The sequence below is a fragment of the Passer montanus genome, unplaced genomic scaffold (assembly GCF_014805655.1).
Source record: "Passer montanus isolate IOZ18808 unplaced genomic scaffold, ASM1480565v1 scaffold73, whole genome shotgun sequence".
Lineage (NCBI taxonomy): Eukaryota > Metazoa > Chordata > Aves > Passeriformes > Passeridae > Passer > Passer montanus.
In genome coordinates this window covers 3,058,557-3,076,082 of record NW_024372481.1, presented here as the reverse complement: position 1 = coordinate 3,076,082, position 17,526 = coordinate 3,058,557, and the positions used below count along the sequence as shown (strand labels likewise).

The 17,526-nt window shown below is 44.1% G+C and overlaps 1 protein-coding gene across 6 annotated transcripts in view; it reads right to left on the bottom strand.

Moving 5' to 3' along the window:
• Positions 1–832: 832 nt before the first annotated feature.
• The window catches only part of GAPVD1 (GTPase activating protein and VPS9 domains 1), a 29,346-nt gene continuing 12,652 nt past the window's right edge, over positions 833–17,526 (bottom strand). For 5 of the 6 annotated variants that reach the window (XM_039730629.1, XM_039730624.1, XM_039730625.1 and 2 more), the window contains 20 exons: positions 17,234–17,394; positions 16,320–16,449; positions 15,295–15,420; positions 14,304–14,477; positions 13,856–13,996; positions 13,125–13,259; positions 12,450–12,569; positions 11,922–11,999; positions 11,418–11,791; positions 10,823–10,910; positions 10,367–10,447; positions 9,582–9,704; positions 8,999–9,128; positions 8,505–8,614; positions 7,727–7,886; positions 7,254–7,441; positions 6,380–6,593; positions 5,763–5,835; positions 5,212–5,409; positions 833–4,516 (listed from right to left, as the gene is read on the bottom strand). In XM_039730629.1, coding sequence (XP_039586563.1) covers positions 4,376–4,516; positions 5,212–5,409; positions 5,763–5,835; positions 6,380–6,593; positions 7,254–7,441; positions 7,727–7,886; positions 8,505–8,614; positions 8,999–9,128; positions 9,582–9,704; positions 10,367–10,447; positions 10,823–10,910; positions 11,418–11,791; positions 11,922–11,999; positions 12,450–12,569; positions 13,125–13,259; positions 13,856–13,996; positions 14,304–14,477; positions 15,295–15,420; positions 16,320–16,449; positions 17,234–17,394 — 2,945 coding nt within the window. In that variant the 3' untranslated portion in view covers positions 833–4,375. The remainder of the gene's footprint in view (positions 4,517–5,211; positions 5,410–5,762; positions 5,836–6,379; positions 6,594–7,253; positions 7,442–7,726; positions 7,887–8,504; positions 8,615–8,998; positions 9,129–9,581; positions 9,705–10,366; positions 10,448–10,822; positions 10,911–11,417; positions 11,792–11,921; positions 12,000–12,449; positions 12,570–13,124; positions 13,260–13,855; positions 13,997–14,303; positions 14,478–15,294; positions 15,421–16,319; positions 16,450–17,233; positions 17,395–17,526) is intronic. The other variant, XM_039730627.1, reaches the window with a different exon arrangement.

The window sequence follows — 17,526 nt, the reverse complement described above, 5'->3', positions numbered from 1 at the left end:
AACAGGCCAGCACACCCCAGGATCCCTCGAGTCCCATGGCACAGAACCAGGATGCACAGGACCAGGTCACCTCCCAGGCTCTGCAGGATGGAGATCCCCACTCTGACAGAACTTCCAGGTATATGATTTAATGAAAGGCACAATAAGAAGTGAAACAATTCGAATTTCTGCCTCATTATCATGGTAATCTTATCAGTCGGATAATGAGGTATTAATGGAGATTTAATGTGCCTCTCATAACAGAATCCCTTGGAGAAAACACATAAGGAAATTGCTGTAAATCCACTTAATGATGGAAAGGTCCCCAAACACCATATTCCAGAGGATGAAAAATGCTGGATGCAAATGAGAGAGAATCAAGGTCAATAACGCTGCGGGGACCAAGCTCACGGCCCCGCCCGGCCCTGGGAGGGGGGAGTGCCAGAAATCCTCCCGTCTCAGCAGAAAAATGAACATTTCCTAAGAAAAGAGACGCCACACACAATACTTTTGTACTTGACCACTCTCAGCAAGGCGTCAGCGAGCAGCCAGCAGAGGGACAGGCGCAGTCCTGCTGCAGGCTGAGCTGCTTCTCCCCTCCCGAGCCACCAGAACAGCCGAGCTGCAGATCCAAAATCAAAACTGAAGAGCTCTGTGTTAAGCAGCCAGCGCAGCAGCTTCCTCTCCCCTTCACTGGATTTTGGGGTTTTTTTGCCAGTGTCCCTTACCTGTGTGGAGTGAGGATGGCAGAGCAGCAACGCCCAACACAAACCACACAGAGTTAGTGGGAAGTGCTCACACCTGCACGGCCACCCAGCACAACTGCTGGAACAAGGCAGAAACGTCAAAGCCAGGCGGTTAAACTGCTCTCCTTTTAATCAGTTTTTACAGAATAATACATTAATAATCACGTTAAGAGACAAGATGGGGTTCCTGTATACAAGATTGTGCAAGCTCGTTAATTTAGATTTATAAAGGCTTTACCAAAGAGGAGAGGCAGTACAAAGCTTTTCAATAGAGGTAAAGCACAATTAAAAGGTACAGAACACACACTACTAACTGAGCAGAGGTTAATTCTCAAGTAGTACAGGCTCAACCACGTCCCCAGCTGTACCCAGACACGAGCATCCTTCCCCCTGTCCCCACTGCCTTTGCTGCTCCAGCTCTCCAGGCACACTGGCTCACTCGTGCCAACACACAGCTCTGCTGCCAGCAGCTCTGCCCCTCTCCCACCCCCTTCCCCACCCCATTCCCACGGCAGTGAGCTCTCCAATTCTGTGAGAATTTGGCTTAACGGAGCAAGAACATTTTCAAGCAATACAAACCAACTCTGTGCTCACCAGACTCACCCACAGGAAACAGCATCATGTTCGTGGCTTTTTTTCCTGAAGTTTATGGCAGTTACATTCAGCATTTGGTAGTAAAAGGTCTTCAAAACAAAAAACTTTTAAACTCAAATCCTTGATAGGCCAGACACATTCTGATTCTCCTTAAAGAGGATTTTAAAAAGGTTTAAAGAGAAATCTCACTTAGGAGCACAAAGGAATCTCCCAGAGATGAAAACCCCAGCCCTTTCCTTTCCCTCCTCTACCCAGAAAGGAAACCAGCACCTCTGCAGCATTCCCAGGCACAGGCATGCCATTGTCTAACAGTGTGGCAGCTCCTCAGAAGGTGCTGAGACAACAGCCCAGCCTGCAGCCCACACTGACACCTGGTACCAGGGACCCTCCCCTGCTCCACCCTGCCCAAAATGCTCCAGTCCTCCTCCAGGGCTCCCGTAGCTTAATTCACAGACAGCACCGAGATTACAGCAACAGGCCCGTGGCTGGCACCTTTGGCAGCAGTTCTGGTACTTTTGGTCCTTTATGCAGTGTCTTCTCACCTTGGCTATTGCACATCAAACCTAGCAACATCACTTCCCAGACATGGAATTCAGCATTTTAAAACAAAACATTAGGGGACACAGGGGAGAACAGTAAAAGGACATTACAGGCAGGTTTTTAATTCTTTGGAAAGCCTAATTCTCTAACTACACCTATCAAGACTAATAAAGGACCTTCAAAGTAGGCTGGAAAAAAGAAGCAAAGGACCATCTTGCTACAAAAACTCTCAGCTCACCTGGGGCTCACTGGAACACCTACTGGTTTGAAAATAACTAATGTTTAAAAAAAATACTCCAGTTCTTTTGAGTATTTTTCTATGCAGAGAAACCAAGTGGTAAAAGCTGTGAAGGAAATGGTTCTTGCCCCTTCCCCAAAGGAGAGTGAAGCTGAAAGCCCCACGGTGCTGACCAACCCCTGAGCCAGGCCAGCACACAGGGGAGCACAGAGGGTGGTCACCACCTCCTGTGTCCTTGTGCCTCCTCCAGGGATCCCACAAACACTCTCCTCAACCAACACCCAAACTGCAGAACTTTCACACATCACTCTTAACGCCTCGGATATTCAAGTAATAATTAGGTATTACAGGACACTTCAATAGAAATGAATTTATATTGCTTTTTGATATGATCTGGCCATATCTTCAAGGGCATGTTTGTGCTTTGCTGCAGGGCTGTGCTTGCAATATTGAATTACATGTTCAGCACCAAAAACCCATCAAGGCTAAATAACCAGAATATTGCAATGCTACACAGACTGAGACACCGAGTAAGGCAGATCAGAAGAATTCTGGTTTGACTGAGTATTGCTCCTCCACACAATCGAGAGGAGAAAGACCATAGAGAAAAGAAAAGGTTACCATCCCACCTTCTCACCTGTGACTGGTTTGGCAAAACTGCTCAATTGAGTTATATCTGAGAGCCCTAAAAAGTGAGTTTCCTGATTATGCCTTGACAAGTAGCACAGCCAAATCAAGCACTCAATACTTTACATAAATTGCTCTAATTCCAATTGACCACATGATTTTCCCAAGTACTAGTTGCTTACAGGTTTTAATCATCAAAATGCACACACACACACAAAATGAACCAATCGTGTTTTGAAAAGAATGTGAGAAAGATTTTTTTGTCTTCTTTACCACTCACAGACACCAAGTCTTACCACATCCCTCTGTCAGAAGTGCAATGAACACTCTGGAAAGAGCAAGAAATAATACTGACATGAAAAAGCTCAGTGCTCCCTGTCCCTTTCCACTGAACTGAAGCTGAAAAAGGGCAGTGAGTGCTTATGTACAGCCAACACCTGCTGGCCATGCCCCAGACCACCTCACTCACAAAAAACCCATGTGGTGTTGTGCATAAAAACCTCCTTAAATTGATAACTGTCAGTTTAAGGGGAAGGCGGGGTGAGAAATCTATAAAACACCCTGAACTGATGTCATGATATGTTTCATAAAGAACAGTGTTATATTATTTTAAAATATTTTTTATGAACAGTAAAACTTGCACTGCTGCATAGCAGACAACACGAAGAACATTTAGTAAAAACATTCACTGAACCCCCTGGCATATGTATTTAATGTCACTAATCAAAATATATATTACAGCCCAAGGTTCTGTTAAGGATCTCTGTTTGGGGTTTGTACAGTATACACAATAGCTCAGAAAAAATATTACAGTAAGGTATTTTATTTTTCCTTTTTATATTAGACTTTTCTATTGTAACTTACAGTCCCTCTCCTCTATATATCCAAACCTCTGCAATACCCTAATGCCCTAACCAAGAAGTGTTCAGCTAGCTAATAAGCCCTATTATAAATTCCAGTTTTAGAAATTTCAGTAATTACATCTTAATAAATAGTTCAGTTTGCCCTTTTTAAATCTTAGCCTTTTGAGGAAGTCCTTTTGTCACCAAAACATGGTAGGTCAGAACCTGTTAGAGGTCAGAGAGGCTTCTGCTTGTTTATTCAAAGGATAGTAAGTCCAAAGATACTTGCAATGCATTAAATATAGTTATATAATATTTACACTGTCCTCTCAGATTTTAAATTTAGGTGAAATACAACCAATAACTGATGTCAGCTACTACAAACTTTCAGTGTGGCTGGTGTTTTCTTAATAAAAGGTGTATTCAACTAGAAAGTTTACTACGTGGCTGCCCTGTTTCCTCTTGTTTCAGTTTTTCATTAGAAATTAAATGAAGTGAATGATTCACGTGAATAAGAATTCAGGAAGAGGGGTGGTGGAGAAAGCATGAAGAATTTTCTGAATGTTTTGAGATTCCAAAAAACCTGAAAACTGTGGTCCCTTTTGCAGTGCCAGTATCTAGAGGGGAGGAAAACGCAACCCAAAGAGAAGAGGAAAATCTGTTAAATTAATTAGATTAGTAAAGGTGTGTTTTAAAATGCCTCAATTCTGTACAGTATTTTACAAGGAAAGTCTTTTCTTCAGCTTTTGCAGCTGTTGTACATTCTCAGGAGCTCCTCTCCTGCTCTCAGTCTGCCCGTGCTGTGCGAGCTACTTGCGGTCGTCGATGGTTTTGATGAACTCCACGGCTGCCGTGAACTGCATCCACCAGTACGACTCCTCCCCAGACAAACAGTTGGCATAGAAACTGCTGATGTACTGCACAGTGGACAGCAGGCAAGGGGGGTTTGCCTGGGTGGGAGAAGAGAGAGACACAGCTTGTTTGTAAAGCCCAGCATCAACAAACACCGCCAGATACAGAACAGCAACACAATTCCCTTTGTGCAGTGATCCTCATCCTGCAGAGTATGTAACCTGCCTGCAGGGTAGGGGCTGTTTATCCTCACCAGCCCCACTTCACACGCTCAGAAGGCATCAGGTTTGATGAAAGGAACATTTTTCCAACACGGAAAAATGACTAGCAGGCCAAGAGAAAGAAGAAGAAGGCTGCCACAATCTGTGAAGGTCATCAGGACCTCAACACATGTAAAGCCTGTTGTTTCAGCACCTCACACATCAGACCATTCTCCACTCGTGTCAAACAGGACCAGGAACACAACCCAAGTCAGTCCTGGTCTGCATCTTGGTCCTGAGGACAGCATGAAGCAGGCACAGGTGACAGATGCTGGTGGACATACCTCAAACAAACTCTACTCCACACACAGCATCTGCACCCCAGTTTTCTTGGTTCCAAATGCAAAGTTTGCTTGGATCCAAAAACTGTAACTCTGACCACATTTCTGACATTCCTATTCAAACCCTGCTGAATCAGATCTGGGTTCGATCCTGGCCAGTTCCTTGTGACCCACAGGCATTATCCCTCCTCCTAAATTTACTTGTTTATTACTGGAATTAACTGGGGTTTTGATCTCTGCAAAAGAACTCACCTTTATGAGGACAAAGACCAGAACAGGAACAAAATCATCTGCCCCAGGTACGGAATCCTCGTTGGCCAGGCTGAGCAGGTTCATGATGGTGGAGCACATCCTGAGGATGCACTGCACCTTGTCCCGGGGGGTTTTGTAAGCGCTGATGGTGCGGATCTCGGACTGCGCCGACGGCCACGGCGCCTCCCGCAGATACACCTGGGGGAAACCAGCCAGGGCTCCTGGGCAGCACTGCTGGCAGCAGGGCAGCCCAAGCACCAGAGGCTCACGGGTTTGGGAGAAATGGGAGGCTGTCATTTAAATGGCAAACTGAAAAAGGGGAGATTTAAGTTACATTCTTCCCCATGAGGATGGAGAGGCCCTGGCACAGGCTGCCCAGAGAAGCTGCAGCTGGGTACAGCCACAGAACGGGTACAGTGTATTTTCCTGAAGGATATTTCAGCTGTCACAGGCAGCAAAGCAACCCTTCTAAGTGTAAAACAGAACAATCCTCTCCCCATTCCAGTCCAAACCCCAACACACATACAGAAGCAAAGGGAAAGAGTTGTTACCTCAGGTATCTGAAGTGCCTTGTGGTTTGCAGTCACTACTTTGGATAACCTCTGTATGTGCTCGTGAAGGACCCTGAAACACAAAAAACAAGAGTGAAAACTAAGCAGCAGCCAGCCAGCTGAGGAAACTTGCTTCATGTTTGATAGGACAAGAAAGATCTCCAGGAATGTGGCCCTAAAGATGACTGACACCAGTTCAGTGAAGATGCAGAGGACTGGTCCGTACAGCCAAGAACAACCACGTGTCCTCTAGAGCATCCCATCTGTTCTAAACCACAGGAACCCAAATGCATGGAAAATACCCAGTGAAACCAGAAAATGGACCAGGTCCAGTCCTGAACCAGGTTTTGATCATTCTCTCAGCACACACACTTGCAGACCTGACAGTCTGTACCCAAATCATCACATTTACAACTCTTTTTTTCTGTTGTAGCAGTTTGTTGCAAACACATTTGCACATCATGCTAAAGCCCTTCCTCGTTCTTTTACAAAACGTTCTGAACGAAAACATGAATTTGTGTGGCTGACTCAGACAAGTCTGTGGCAGGAGGGCTGCACAGCTTCCACTGCACCAACTGCCAAAGAGAAAACAAGTCCTTTGAACTCCATTCACTTACTGGTCACGCAAAATATCCCCGTCCTGATTGGGGTAGAAGGCGAGTTTGAAGATGCGGTTCATGACGCTGCGCTCTATGGCCAGCTGTGCATCCTGCAGCTGCTCCTCACTGGCGTTCTGCCAGATGGCATCCTGAGCCATGGCCCCGTACAGGAACTGCAGAAAATCCTCTACTTGGGCCGTCTTATCATCGGCTGCCGTGAGCTTCTGGAAATCTGACAAAAAAGGAGGAAGAGAAAGAACATTCACTGAAGTAAAAAAACATTATTTTTGATAAGTTTTTCAGGCACGTTTAATGTGCAGCACTGTATGCTCCAGGGGCAAGAACTGACTCCAAATTCCTTATGTGCTTCATTTAGTCAGACATATACACAGAGAACATAGAAACAGTTTGGTATAAGTGGCTGTTTTGCATTTCCTGGTGCCACTGTCTCTTATGCTGTGATATTTTTGAATATTTGATTCACACTGTTACTATCCCCCATATCTTCTAAGGTGCAGCCATAGGTTCTGGACTAAGAACTGAATGCTGCAACTTAATTTATCGTGTCTCAGTAGATATAATTCATAGTATTCATGCTTCTGCCATCGGGCAGATAATGTGATTTAGCATAACTGTTTTGGCCAAGTAAGGTCAAATTACCTTCATTCTCTCAGACCATGAAAAATGCAGACAATTACCATAGCTTAGATGCCACAACATACTGTAAAGTCACGGTAATCTGTCTGTTTAGCCATTAATTCACCATCTGAAATTAAAATAATTTCAGGAATCTACTCCTCAGATCAAAAGCCACACTTTAAAAGATTAATACAAGTCAGCATCTAAATACAGAGTAAAGGAATATAAAAACTTTGGTCCGCATTAATCTTACCTTGAATGAACTCCCTTATTTTCTTCTCCTTGCTCTCCAGCAGTAACCTGACACAGACTGTAGTGAAGTACCTGTTGGCCACCTCTTTGTCTCGCAGGACCCTCTGCAGGAGCCGCTCCAGGTGCGCCTGTGTCGTCTGCAGGCCTTGGCGGCAGCGCGTTAAGTAAGCGATGTACGGAGCTCGTTTCCTAAAGCAGAGAGATCCACATCAGACTCACAACACAGACAGAGGCTAACAGCTTTACAAACTGCCGAGTCAGAGTGCCAAGGATTCTTCCACTTGTTGTTTAAAAACACAACCATGCCTGAATTCGGCAGTTTGCCTCGCATGGGTGAGGCGATTTCGCGGGAAGCAGAGACGCAATAACCTGGTTTGGTAAAGTACAATTTAAACCAAAAGGGATCTTCCCAATCTGCTGGTGAATAAAGACAGGACTGGGAGCCCGGTGCTGGGGAGGCAGGGCACCAGGTACCTGTAGTCCTCCGCGATGGAGGCCAGCAGCTTGCGGCAGGTGCGGTTGTCGAAGCGGCTGACGCAGCGCATCGTCTCCTGCAGCTGCGCCATCAGGTTCTTGTCCTGCAGGTTGATGGCCTCAGCCAGCTGAACTTTCAGGAAGCACACAATTTCATTATCTAATAAAGAAAAAAAAATGTTAAGGAAAAGAAATGTAGGCATGATGAAAATAAACTATCTTTGAATATGGGAAACGCATTAATGGTTTAAAACAAAACGTCTATACATTAAGGAAAAAATGTTATTTTAGAACAATTTAAGAAGCCTTTTTGAATTTTCCAGCTATCAGAGGATAAGCCTCCATATCACTATCTTATCTAGCATTCAGAACCATTCTGAAATGTGAAGAGGACCCCATAAGGTGACATATTCACCTGCCTGCAAATAAACCTAGAGTGAATGGAAGAATACAACACAACACATTTATAGTAAGTCAACATAAAGACCCAGTAAATCATTCAAGTGGCACAACTTCCAACAGCACATGTATTTTCAGAGTCTATTCTATAGCTTCAGGCTCTACCTGCACTCTATCTGTGATACTTCATTACAAAAAAATCTTAGAGCAGGCTGAGATGGCAGTTTGTCTGTGGAGTAAGAATGAAAACATTCTGGGGGCAAAAGGCAGCCCATGCCCTCAATATTTATGGCAAGGAGAAGGGACCATAAATGGTGCAGAACAAGTGCCATTACATGGGGACAAGGAGAGACACACACACAGTGCAAAGAGCCTGTACCTTCAGGGTCTGTGTGGTCTGGGAGACCATTCCTTGTTGAGTGTGTCAGCATGGGGAGGGCAACAGAATCTGCTGAACAAAGAGCCAATCTCAATTTCTTCTTTGCATCCCTTAAAGAGGAAAAATATTTTCTTAACACAGTTGATGAGAGCTCTGATTCTTCAATAAGAAATCTTTACTTTCTTTTTTGTTTAATACTACTTAGAAGTTATTTAACATCATTTTAATATACAGCATGGTCAAGACTTCAGAATATAAGTTATTTTGATACAGCACCATTTTCAAAGGGATTTTCTTAAGCACTGAATTGCTCTGTCCCCTCTGGTTACAAACAGCCCTCCACCAGTGGAAATATGACAGTTTGAGATACTTAAAACTAAAAGCACATCAAAATTCACAATGAATCTGTATTAAGTATCTTGTGGGAACCAGTCACACAGCCTCAGCTTTTAATTCTACTTTGTGGGTAAGATGAAACCTGCAAATGTCTTTACCTATAGGAGAAAGCAGAACCTTGTGGCTGTGCCACTTGACTTGCAGAGTCTGGGAGGTCATCTGCAGACATGTTCTGCAAAGCCTCATCCCGTGGGGAGTCGTGCATGCTCTCACCATCCCCAATTGCCTCTGTGGAAATGAAAAACACATTGCACCTCAAGAGAGGAGTCAGAGGAAGAAACCAGATGAATTTCCTGCTCGTTAGTCTAAGGTCAGGGAGGGAATGGAGACAGAAAATAAACCAGCTTGTTCTGGATATATGAAAAAATGCACATTAAAACATACAATGAAGAAACTGCAAAAGTTTTGGAAGGCACTTCTTCAGTGTCATTTAACACAAAACAAAAATCTGGTAGGAGACATGCTATCAACACCCAGCCTCCTCAATGTCAACACAAAAGAGCTGTCCTTGGGAATACTGATTTAATTCCCAGCCTCTGAGGGACTGTCCCACAGCTTATTTGAGAAAACATTCCTTGTTTAGAGCTCACATTGTGCAGCTGCTAATCTAGAACACTGAAGTGTGTTTATCTCCAAGGAGCAGGAGCTATGTTTGTGGTGATTACAGAGCCAGGCTCTCACCTGCACTGTCGTAGTTCACGATGGCTCCTTCACTGGGACTCGTTCTCTTGATTGCATTCCTGTATTTGTCCAGAATGTCCTCAGCAGCTTGTGCCTGTGCACTGAGCCTTGGGCTGGGATCATCTGAAAGGACCACAAAAACAACAGGAGTTACCCTGGTGTTGGCCAACTGAAAGCAAATACAAAAACTTAAGCCTACACACTTGGACTCTGTTTTTAGCCAGATCAAACAAAGAGGTGCTTGTGTCCCGTGCAGCCCAAATTCAAATGTTTTAATAAAGTCTGAAGCAAATCAGAAAACAAACAGTACAATCAAAGTGAACAAATGAAGTCAGATCCTGAGCAGATCCTCAGCACATTTATATTGCATACACAGTATGCAGTAAAAATGGTATTTGAAGACTTCAAGAAAGGATCAGGCAAACAGAAAACGTAACACCCAGGCTCACACCATGTTTAATTTAACACTTAAGTAACTATTACAGGACTGTGTGTACAGCTATCCTTACAGCTCAGCTGCGACAAGGACAGGAGCTCTATAATGAGGGCGGAGGAAAAGTGAGGACTTGAGCTGAGAATCCACTACAGGCACAGACAGACATGTGACAACTTAAAAACAGCCTTCAAGTCAGGAAATCTTTATCCATTTTCTTATTCAAAATGTCAGTTCTGAACACGAGCTACAACAGCATGTACCTGTCTGTCAGCAGCTACCTGGTGGGCACTCTGGAGCTGCAGGAGGCACACTCTGAGAGAAAATTACCATGATGATGTTATTCACCTACCTTGAAGCGTTGCGTATCTGTCAGGCACCATGTCATCTTTGTCTTTTTCTTGTTTTTCTTTCTTCCTAAATGGAATAGGAGCTGAAATGCAAGGTACCTCATCAAAGACTACTCTGAGATAATGGCCAAATCACAGAAACTTTAAGGAAGGAGCTAATGCAGAAAATTTTCACCAAATCAACTTCCATAAAAGCATCAGCTCATCGATGGGGTAGAGCAGAACTGTACTGTCACCACCTACAGCCAGCTCCACCTTCAACACACACGAGGTCAGGCACAACAGTTTTGCCTTGCAGGGACAGCACACTCTAGAGAGATACTAGCCAAGGGAGTCAGGTAGCTTCCCATTTTTATTTACATATTTATTTATACTTTAACCATAAAGGTGACTAAAGAGATAGTAAAGGCAGTGTGAACTCTGACTGAAGTACCCAACCCAGAGAGACACGACCCTACCTTTGGGCATGGCAGACACAAAACGTTTCCTCCACCAGGGCTTGTTCCTGTCAGACTTCTCATCATCACTGTCTTTCCGTTCCTCAATCTGCAGAAGGGCAGAGTCTACACTTGAGCATTTACCAAATCAAGTGTAAGGAGAAAATTTCTCCTTCACATCAGCTTTTGCTACACTGACTGCAAAAACAGAATTACAGCAGAGCACAAAGAGCAGATTAAGTCAGAAATATCTCTCCTAATGAGGACATCCTGCAAATGCAAACCCATAGCCACAAAGAACCTTAGATTTCACTTATTTCTTTGTAAAATAACAATAATTTTCAGGCTGCTGCAGAAATTCAACACTACAATGAATCTGTTTCTGAAGTACCAGCAGTAAACCTCATCCAGTAAGTTTAAGAAAAACCAGATCCATTTAAGCCACTCTGAACATCTGCAGCTTTATCTTATAAAACATTACTGGCCGACATTTAAGGGTAACAAAAGTGTGTTGTAATTCCTTAGCTAAAGACATTTAATTCCAACTTCCTGGCATTAGGTGCATAGTTAAAGTGGGCATCAGAGACAAAAATAAAATGCTAAATAGAAGCTTCACCTCTCCCCTGGAGGAGTCCTTGCTGGGAGATGAAGAAGACGACTGAGAGGCGGCCGCCAGCGCGGCTGCCCCGGCGCTGCTGGAGGCCATGGGCAGCTCCCTGTCCTCATTGCCAGCACGTCTGTTCCAGCCAGGGTCACTCATGGGCCTCCGGACCGAGGGCACGATGTCCGAGCTCCTGCTGCGGACCAGCCTCTCGGGGTAGGAGTGTCTCTGCTTGAAGGCCTCCAGGTCTGTCGGGATCAGAGCGTGCGCCCCGAAGGTCGGCAGTCGCGCCTCGTTGCCCCCCACGGCTCCTTCCAGGATGGGGGGATCTGGAGGTGGATGAGAGGGTCTTGCATAGTGCACTTTAGGCCTTACTACGGCTGACACACCTGTGGTCACAAGAAAAGAAGCCACACACATTTCTTTTAATAGGAGTCCAAATTACCTGATTACCTGGTACTAACGTAGAAGCATTGAAAATGTCTATTTTAAAAACAAAGCTTAATCTTTATAACTCACCCTCATTTGAGGACAGAGGGTCAAACAGTGCAAGCAAAGAATCTGTCTGAGAAGGAGGAGATGTCAACTGACTGGCTCCTGAAGTACAGAGAGAACAAAGTTAGTGCCATACCAAAACTGCCTCCAACATGAGAGACACTGGAAAAACAGACTTCAGCAACAAAAGTTTATAAAACTTATACTGCTAAGTTTTTGTAAAGATATTCCTGTATGGAAAGATTTCTGCAGTACCTTGAAATGATCAAAGAGTTACATCACAAAAAATGGGGAATTCTTGAGGAGCAGCCCAGTTCCAAAATGCAAGAGGACAGTCAATGCAATCAAACTGAATTAGGGATCTTAGATCTAGAACTCAAGCTCTAGTACAGCAAAGCACTGGAGCCTCTTTGTCAAACAAATACAGTACTGGCAAATAAGGAAAATACTAAGCTTAGTCACTAGCACTTTGAAACTGGGGAGAAATTGTAAAATTTAAGGATTCCATAAATGTCACTTCTTTCTATCAGAGATTCCAGTTAAGTAACTTACCATGGGCTGTTTCATCCATGTCAGGACTTGTCACAGAATCTTTGCCCCCGAAGTCAGAGCTACATTCAGACCTGAGATCCTCAATCTTGTTAGGAATATCTTCAGATGTTGCACTAATACCTTACACATAACAAAAGAAGCATCTGTAATAGTCTTTCAAAGAGCAAGGAAGCAAAAGCCTGAGGCTGTTAAAATGTTTGGTGGACAGTGAGTAATTAAGTTCCAACTCACAGTAGCACCTACAGACACTGCAAATTCTTTACTCATAAGTTTATTTTTGCTCTACATGTTCAGAAGTGTGACCATAGCCATGATTACACTCTGACAAGAGGCATTAGAAAGACACTTCACTCTTACATACTTTGCAGAAAATTAAGAACTAGAGCTATGATTTATTTAAATGAAACAAGTAGTTTTAAATGCAAGAGAGTTTGGAGTTTCTTCCAAAGCAACATTCCTCTGCTAATCCCTGCTATTGCAGCACAGGGCATCCACCTCTCTGCTGCCTTTTTTATTTCTTCTGGGAGGTGAACAAAGAAACACAGCTTTGAAAATTCCAGAAGGAGCGCAGGAAGTTATTTTATGAGTGAAGTGATGTACAAACAAAGCACTACAGCAAAGTGAGTGCTGCCCGTGCTGGGATGGAGCAGCACTGTCAGACCCAGTGGCACACACCTGACACAACGCTGAGGCCGGGGGTGCTGGGCCGAGAGCTGACCTCCCTCACATCTGTGTCATCAGACGTGCTGCCCAGCCCGGAGCAGCTCTCCAGCTCCTGCAGCCTTTCCTCCTGCTTTAAATCTGGAGCCTCTACAAAAGGGAGACAATGGACAGCAGAGAGAGAAAGTATCATTACTCAATGCCATGCTCCCTACACATTCACAAGCAGAAGGAAGGGGTGGGGGGTGATTTAGTGTATCAAGTTTTAAGGGAACTCAACCACCTCAGCAAGAGTTTTCTTATATCCTTTGGTACAGAAGGCAGGACTCTGCACAGACAGCAATGCACTGTCTGCACAGGCACGCTAAGGAGTGTTTACTGTTTTAATTGTTGTATTTCTTAGACAACAGGATACAGTCACATCCTCACTAACCAAAGTAAACCATGGTCCTGGATAGCTCCTACCACAGGGAAGGAAAGCAAGCACAAGTTTGCTTTGGAAACCCTTCTCTTCCCCTTCAGACCTTAAGAATTTCTTAATAACAGAAGTCTTTCCCAATGCTTTTCATCTTCTTTCTGCCTAGGAGCATTTTGTCCTTTTAATCCTGGAAGTATTCGCAAAAACCAACTTAAGCCTAGGACAGTAATTTCTTGAAAAAAGAGGAAGAGGAAGAGGCTGCTGTTTTGCCTCTGGAAGAGTCTTAGAATCATGCTAAAGAAATACGCAAAAGCTGCCCGATTCTGACCTGAATCACTTGGTAATACTTCCACACTCCACGCCTCACTTGTGGTTTCTGATATGGTTGAACCTGTGCAGGGATCAAGCAACACGGATCCTGAACCTGGCAAACACAGCAAGCTGCCTAGCATGTTCTCTGCAGCTGCACCTGCAAAAGTAAAGCCGGAGCGTATGGCTAGAGCTGGGCTTGGGGAGTCAGCTCTAGAGAGAAAAGGAAGAACACCTCTTAAGTGTCCTTGATAAAGCAATCAGGAAACACAACGTTGAAAAGAAACCAGTAACTAAGTACAGTCCAGGTCATGCACACAAAAGTCCTCCTAGAGCAAATCTCCAGTTGAATCTGTGGAAATGCCCCTGTTGAGGAAGGGAGGAGGAAGAGGAGGAGGAGGATGAGGAGGGCTCTGCAGCCTCGGGTTCCAGAGCAGGACAGGACCTACCCAGAGCACAGCCGTTACCTGCGATTTCCTGCAGCCGGTCCTCGTCGATGTTGGGGTCGAAGTCACTTCCCAAGACATCTGTGCTCCAGGTTTCACTCACAGTCTCTGAGATATCCCTGTCATCAGTCAAGCCCATCATGTCTCGGATTTCAAACTTACGGAGCTTGTCATCCAGGTTATCCTGAGTTGTGGCTGTGGAAAAATAAACAGTTCTTGGTTTTCTGAAAGGCTTCTCCAATTGTTTCACACTGAAAGCCTGTAAAAGTACATTAGGAAAAAAAAAATCCCAAACAAAGAGCCCCCTAATTCTGTCAGGTAAGGCAGTGGTTTAAAGGAAGGCCTGTAAAGCACTATTACACTATTCAGGAAATGCTGCCTGAGAAAACATTTGAGACATAAGAAAAAAAATCTGGAAGTACTCATGGTAATCTACCAACTAAATTGACAGAAAAAATAAATGCAAGGTAGTGCTACACAGACACTGATACAATTCCTGTAGAGGAACAGGATCACAGAAGAGCTGAGGCCTCCAGGGTCATTCCAACCCAAACTCCCTGCCCTGGTCAAGGACACCAGGATGCTCATGATCATGTCCAGTCACATTTTGAGCATCTCTAGGCTGGAGACACCACAACCTCTGGGCAACCTGTTCAGTGCTTGACAAATGGACATTATAGAGAAAATTACCCAGATACTTCCAGACTACTCCAATCCAGATCACCCTACTCCTGAAGGGAAGAGCTTGATATCAGGCAAAACTTCCTTCAAAGGACTTAAGTCTCAAAATTCCAGGCTATTTCTTTTTCCTAACAACAGACTACAAAGAATATTTCTTGGGGTGAAGAAAAACACCAAACCAAACCCACAAACAAATACAAGAGCGATTGCACAAGGAAAACGCCTTGACTTTTTTTTCCTTGAATTAGTCAATTTTGCAAGCTCTTTCCACAGAGACTTTGGCTTTAGCACCTGCAGCAGCTCAGGCACTGGGGAGGGGAGGGGCACCTGCCTTGCTCGTGCTCCAGCAGCTGCAGAGCCTCCACGCCGTTGCTGCCCGAGGGGCCCGCGCCCAGCTCCGACACCGACTCCCCCTCCAGGTCCAGGGAGGACACGGAGTTGGAGCGATTGGAAGGGCCTGTGGAAACACATCTTACTTTAGAACGAATTTGAGTAACATATAAATATACAGCACTAACGATTCAGGACACCAAACTCACTAGAAAAATGATAAGGAATGAAGCAGCAGTTCCAACACAAAATATTGAATCTCACCACTACTGTACTTAGCTGGAACTTAAAAGCCAATAAAGTCTTTGTCCTTAACTTATTTACTTGTTCATGAATTTGTTTTCTTATTTTGAGGAGACAGCAAAAAGGAAGTTATGGAAGTTGTGCAAAAGTGATGTGTCTGAACCTTTCCATCCCACAGACATCTGTGTTTTGTTATGTCTGAGGTTCATATCAAGGAGTTGTGCAGAAACTATTCTGAGAATTGTAACAGCTAATTAGAACATGATGAAAAATTAGTCTGAGAACTTCAAGTTTAGAGCTAAGTTATCTTAATAACTAGTACTGCACTTAAGTTTAAAACAAAAATAAACCAAAAAAACATTTTCTCTTTTTAAACACACTTAGTCTTTTTAGAAACTATTCTGAGTTATGTAACAGCTAATTAGAACATGATGAAAAATTAGTCTGAGAACTTCAAGTTTAGAGCTAAGTTATCTTAATAACTAGTACTGCACTTAAGTTTAAAACAAAAATAAACCAAAAAACATTCTCTTTTTAAACACACTTAGTCTTTTTCTTCCCAACTCTCAGATTCAGTTATGCCTTTGTAGGTCAAAATTTAGCTCCAGGCTTTATTCTCTGAACAACTAAGAAAGAAGACAGGGTCTCAGAGTGAAATAGCACAGTCTCCAAAACAGCAAAGCCAAGATGCTGTATTTAACACACCTTCCTTTTACAGTTAAGGGGGAAAAAACAAAAACAACAGAGCAACAAAACTTCTTCAAGACTTAAGCAGCCCTTCACCTTCAGATATTCCTTCCAGATTATCACTGCAGAGGGAAAAGCGCAGGGTTTTATCAGGTTTGCCATGGAGCTTGTTCTCATCAATGGGGACATCTCCCTGCCCACCATCTGCAAGCTGCATATTTAACACCTGGAGGGTGGGAGAAAGAAACAAGGCTTCATTAAAATCAGCTATTTTTCAGATAATTAAACAGCAAATAAAAATTGGAGACATGTTTTTGTATTGTTAATGGGACAATCATACTTCTAACATTCTGTTAGAAAAAAGACAGCAACCTCCCAAGTCAGAGTCTGGGGAAAAAGCAAGGAACCACCCCATGGACATTAGCAATGTCCTGGTAACAAGGGAGCCACAGCTCCCTCATGACCCCCCCAAAAGCAGAACAGTAAGGCAAGGATCTGCACGAGGCTGCCAGAGGAGATAATCCAACCACCAGGCAGGCAGCAAAGCTGGAAGCAGCAGCTGTGCTACAGCTGGAGAAGGAAAAGGCTGTTCCTGGGGCAGGGCTGCTGTTCCAGTCTGCAGCACTGATGGCACTGTGAGCTCAGCTGTGCCCCCATGAGAACCTGGGCATGTGCCCTTCATGAGCTGCCAAAGGCAGCAGGATCAGTGCTCCAGTTCTGCCACTCACCTGTGTCCCTGGACCCAAAGGACAGGGCATGCAGAGGCACAGCAGCTCTGAATGCTCAGAAACAAGAGCCCAGGTTCACCTGAAGCTTAAGTGAGGGAACAAACCCACCTACCAAAGGCCATTTGAAAGCTACAGCCCCCAAGCTCATAACACAGAGCAAGGATTTAAATTCCCATTCCAGCTTTATTACCAAACTTAGCTCTGCACCCTCACTGCCATGCTATTAGAGAAGACAGAGGCTGCATGGTTCAAAACATCTGAGATGTCATGGTTTCTGGATACCTCATTTTCTGACATCATTCCTGGAGTAATCTGTGGACCTGTCCCCAGAGAAATCACCAGCACTTCTTCTGGCTGCACTTCTGGAATAGTCTCCTGGGAGGATCCTTCATGATCTCCGTGCTGGTCCATCAGCATGTTTGATCTGCTTCTGCTTCGAGTGGCTAAGAAAATATTTCAAAATACCCACATTAGAAAGCTTTTCCTTTTGTTTAAGGAGGAAAAACAGACAATACAATGGAAATACAGAACGGTAGTATTTTAATTAGCAATACACACTAAATACATTTTCAAAA